Source organism: Chrysochloris asiatica, unplaced genomic scaffold (genome assembly GCF_000296735.1).
Source record: "Chrysochloris asiatica unplaced genomic scaffold, ChrAsi1.0 scaffold00104, whole genome shotgun sequence".
Lineage (NCBI taxonomy): Eukaryota > Metazoa > Chordata > Mammalia > Afrosoricida > Chrysochloridae > Chrysochloris > Chrysochloris asiatica.
In genome coordinates this window covers 6,500,532-6,505,639 of record NW_006408622.1, presented here as the reverse complement: position 1 = coordinate 6,505,639, position 5,108 = coordinate 6,500,532, and the positions used below count along the sequence as shown (strand labels likewise).

Genomic DNA, 5,108 nt, shown 5'->3' with positions numbered 1-5,108 from the left:
TCCTGTGTTACCCGGGAGAACTCTGCACCCCTCTTCCACCTCCTCCTCACACTCCTGTGTTACCGGGGAGAACTCGGAACCCTCTTCCACCTCCTCCTCACACTCTTGTGTTACCGGGGAGAACTCGGTACCCTCTTCCACCTCCTCCTCACACTCCTGTGTTACCGGGGAGAACTCGGAACCCTCTTCCACCTTCTCCTCACGTTCCTGTTACCCAGGAGAACTCTGTACCCCTCTTCCACCTCCTCCTCACACTCCTGTGTTACCGGGGAGAACTCTGTACCCCTCTTCCACCTTCTCCTCACGTTCCTGTTACCCAGGAGAACTCTGTACCCCTCTTCCACCTCCTCCTCACGCTGCAGGCTCTGATGACGCCGAGGGGTAGGGAACATGGTGTCTCTTTCAGCTGTACCCATACTCATGCAGACAAGCTGTAGAAATGTGAGCCCCACACTCCCTAGTACTTAAAAGGTAGAAATACTTAAAATATCCTTCACATCACTTGTAAGTTCATTCATGCACCCTCCGCTGTCACATCAACTGCAACTCACAGCAACCTGACAGGACAGAGGAGAACTGTGCCGGAGAGTTTCGGAGCCGAAAATCTTTACAGAAGCAGATGGTGGGTTCAAACCACTGACCACCTTTCAATGAGCAGTGAAGCACTTAACCACCATGCTATCAGAGCCCCTTTAAGTCATATTAATATAACAATAATTAATTTAATTAAAGTTGTGTTTTATCTCTAATCAAAGTCCTGATAGCCCTACTTGGTAGATGAAGATGCTCTGAGCTCCGTGTCTATGATCAGAGACATTGCAGGCCAACGGAAGTTCCTGATTGTATACAGGCTAGTGTCCTGTTGACACCTGGAGTGTCTGGAAAAATATTAAATTACACTGACTAGAGTAATTTCCATCGGTTTTCACAGGGCTAAATCTTATCTTGGGCTAGGTATAAAACAGGAACACTTCTGAAAGATACTAACGTAGTTTTATAGTCAATTAAATATTTTCATGGTTCACTGTAGCTTCACTCTTAATCACCATAAAACACTCCCAGTGATGTGGGCTCATCCTGACTTCCTTCCAGCACGGCTGTCTCGTGGCTGTGAGCCCCGGCTCCCCAGCTCCTTAGCCAGAAAAAGGGCTGCCTGGCGAGCTTCATTCAGTTTTCACAAGGGACAGAAACATCAACTTCTTACACTTGTCTTTCCAATTAACATGAGTCGTAAAACAAAAACCTCTATCTAATTCAGAGGAACATAGTTTGACAAGTTTTTTAAAAGACTTAATATTCCTTAACTTTTTCTTTCAACAGGTTAGTTGACGTGCTAAGTTCTTTTGAAACGGCAATTATTACTTAAGACTTTTAGTAAATGGTCCACTCCAACTTCATGAACCCTGATACAAGAGGCAGTAAAGACAAATGAATCAGAGTTAATTCTATCAGGAAAAATTAAAACAAAAATGCAACTAGATTAAGAGGCAGAAAAACATGAAACTAATATTGGAACAAAATACTGAGACGTAAAAGTCACTAATACTAATACCATTAATAATAAGAATAGCTAATGAGAGCTGTCACTATTGTTAAGTGCTGGCAAGTCGGTTCCGACTCATAGCGACCCGGTAGAGGGCTTCTGAGGCGTGGTTGGTGACTTTGAACCACAGACTCGGAAGTTCCAACTGACCCTGTGGTTGAGTGCTAGTCCTACAGCGCCACACCAGGACGCCAGTGACAGCTAGTATTTATGAACTATTCCAAACACAAGGCACTGTTCTATGCACCTCAACTTGTTTTGACTTATTTCCCACAAAGCTCTGGAAATTTTTTTAACTTTTTATTTTTATTGTGAAGAGTTAATATTTTTAGTACTACATTATACAGATGTCGTTGTTGTTGTGTGCCATCGAGTTGGTTCCAACCCATAGTGACCCTGTATAGTGTTTCTGAGGAGCAACTGGTGAACTTGAACCGACGACTTTGTAGTTCAAATGACTTTGCAGTTCAGCGCATTAACCCAGAGCACCAGGGAAACAGAAATACTGGAAGGTTTTATATCTGGCTTAAAGATCATATTGTCCCTAGTGGGCAGAGCCAGGACTCTAAGCAGATCAGTCCTTCCTCACCACGCCCCTTACTCTTCCCACAGACATCTGAAGCGAGTGGAGTCCATTCTCAATGGGACATGTTCCTTCTATAAGCTCAACAGCACCACTCTGTTCTGTGTCTACATTTTGATTTTCAACTTAGCGAGTGTTCGGCAACGCCAAGCGGACTGATGGAAGCGCAGTGCTAGATGCCTGAACGACACCTTACCTGAGGTTATGAAAGGCAACAGCTAAGGCTGCAGTCACAGTGATGGCCAGAACAAACAGGTAAGCATAGAAGAGTAGTGTATCTGAAAGCCTTTCAAACGTATTGAGAGGCAGAAGACCAAAAGCTTCTTCACACAGATAAAGATTTGCATCAAAATCTCTAGGGAATAAATGGAGAGCAGAGTATTAAATTCAAAACAAAGCAAGTCAATGCTATTATATTTTCCCTCAAAATCAGCTTGCAGTGAAGTTGAAGGAACAATGATGAATAAATTCTAAAAACTCTGCTGATTTAATATAGAATAGCAAATACAGGTTGTCAAATCAGTCATACCTTGTTGCTCCAAACCCAAATTTTGCCTTCAGAAACTTAAATATGTGTTCATCTGACTTCAGATTAAGGTTTTTCTATTGGGGAGGAAAAGGAAGAAAAGTTGTTATCAGTCCCTTAGGAATGGTTTCTTGGTAATTTCCGCTGGAAAAGAACAAAACTTAGTAAATGCTCATGATAGTTTTTATAACTGAGAGTGTTAAAAGCAGGAACACTCTAACTTCCATTCTTCCCTTTTCCATTCTCCAACCAATTAAAAATAAAAAAAAGCAGAATCCTTGTTTCATCCAAACTTTTCTATGTAAGTTCAACATGTAAACTTTGGTTTTGCTTTTGGGGACAGGGAAAAGGCTGAAGCACAGGCAGTGTAATTTTTTTTTCCCCGGAAAGCCAACAGCCCACAAGGATGTCTGGTGTGGCGCAGTAGGATCAGCACTGGACTGTGAATCACAAAGTTGACAGTTCAAATCCAGCAGCTGCTCCTTGGAAACCCTACACAGAGTTGCTGTAGTCGGACCCGACTCGTAGCACTTAATAACAGCAGCAGCTCACAGGCTCGTTTAACTTCGAGGTTCAGCATCTGCAGACATTACTGATGTGATCCCTTCACCCTAAGATAGTTCAAGACATAGCGGTGGTCCTCAAGAAGTGAATAGAAAAATGCAGCTATCTATTATTATTAGTGATTAAGATTTTTTTTTTTCTAGTCAAAGCCAAAAAACACTTTAATACATATGATTATGTCTGTGTACAAGTTGTGTTCTAATCAGTGAGAAAAAGTGAATAATTTAGCAAAAATATTAGGAAGACTAAGTAGCTACATTGGGAAAATATCTCAAAGGGTTAAAGGTAAGTGATTAAGATTTTGATTAATAGAATTTTATTTGAAATTTTCTATGGCTTAGAAAAATCCATACAACATGAACAAGTGAAGAAACTGAAATCAGTAGAAAAATGAAGATTAAAAAACAGTAAGATGAAGTCAGAACTGAAGTTAGTACAAAAAAACTGTTCATTAGAGGCGAGCCACAATGAGGTATAAAGCATTCTCTCACTCACAGGGCAATGAGATTAACAGAAACACCAGCTAAGAAAAGATCTTAACAGTCACAGAACTGAGACTCAAGGGACAGTTCTCCCATGGGTATAACGGAAACAGCAGTGAGCTTCATGGGGTTTATCTTCCAACTCCTCTCATTGTAGGTCACTGGCAGATCACTAAGCACAACTCAACAGAAGTTACTCTTGGGGAAGCAAAAACCCAGTAGACCTGGCTCTCTTCCACAAACACTGATTGTTCAGTTCAAGTACTGAGCTGCATGCAGTTAAGGGGTATGGACAAGGACCTGGGTGGCAGTTTTAAATGTGACTGGTCACGGGAAGATTCCTTTTCTTGGACCGTCAGCAGGCAGGAAGTGAGACTACCATCTCCTTATGAAGGGGAAGAAGCCTGCCACGCACATGTGTCTGCTGTCCTGAAACCACTTCCTATCAAGTCAATTCCAACACACAGCTAACCTATACAGGGCTTCCAAGGCTGGTGTGTTTGAAATGCTAACCTTGCAGTTAGCAGCCCAATGCCTTACCCACAGCACAACCGGAACTCCCTTCATTAACTTTCTAAACCCAACGCATCAAATCCACTGCCGCTGAGTCCATTTCTGAGATCGAAGCTTTACAGAAGCAGACAGCCTCACCTTTCTCCCATGGAATGACCTTGTAGTTAGCAGTCCAGAGTTATTCTACAGCCCTTTCTGGAGTAGCAAATCATTTCAAGAAATCACCAGAGTTCTGCTCTAGCATAAAAACATATGGGGGAAAAATGTCCTAGAGCTATACCCTTGGCCAAGTAAAACCTATTCTCAAAACATTATTAGTCTGAGCAGTGACGCCAGAGATGATGTGGAGAGATGCATTGGCTGGGGACTTTAGATCCAGAGAGGGAGAGGGGCTGTGTGCTGACGACCGGGGGGCAGGCTTGCAGGGTATACCCTTTGATTGGTTGATGATGCATGGAGGGGATTGTAACCATGGCAATGAAACGATATACGATAGGATGTATGTAAAGCTAAAGCTAATGTTCTCCCAGGTAAACTATCACATAATTCACAATAAAACATTTTAAAAAGACCCCAAAACATTATTAGGCTGAAAAAGTATTAAAAAGCATGCTCAACCATGGTCAACTGGTAAACACAGTTCACAAAGGCAACATTCTACTTTGATGAGTAGTGACTGGGATCTTAAAAGCGCATGAGTAGCCATTTAAGGCGCAAACTACTGGTCTCTCCATGTGGGAAAGAAAGAAGAGTGATGAAAACTGAAGATGCTTGGAGTCAACTGGTTCAATGGACCAATGGGGCAGGTAAATGTCAGTCACTATGACTCCGAAATTAGAAGAACTAGATGGTGGTATCCAGCTATCACTACCAACTGCTCTGAAAAGGATCACATTA

At 42.2% G+C, this 5,108-nt stretch overlaps 1 protein-coding gene across 1 annotated transcript in view; it reads right to left on the bottom strand.

Moving 5' to 3' along the window:
- DPY19L3 (dpy-19-like 3 (C. elegans)) overlaps nucleotides 1-5,108 on the bottom strand; it is a 98,497-nt gene that overhangs the window by 31,513 nt on the left and 61,876 nt on the right. Inside the window, exons 10-11 of the mRNA XM_006867305.1 lie at nucleotides 2,656-2,729; nucleotides 2,323-2,481 (exon numbers count right to left, since the gene is read on the bottom strand). Coding sequence (XP_006867367.1) covers nucleotides 2,323-2,481; nucleotides 2,656-2,729 — 233 coding nt within the window. The remainder of the gene's footprint in view (nucleotides 1-2,322; nucleotides 2,482-2,655; nucleotides 2,730-5,108) is intronic.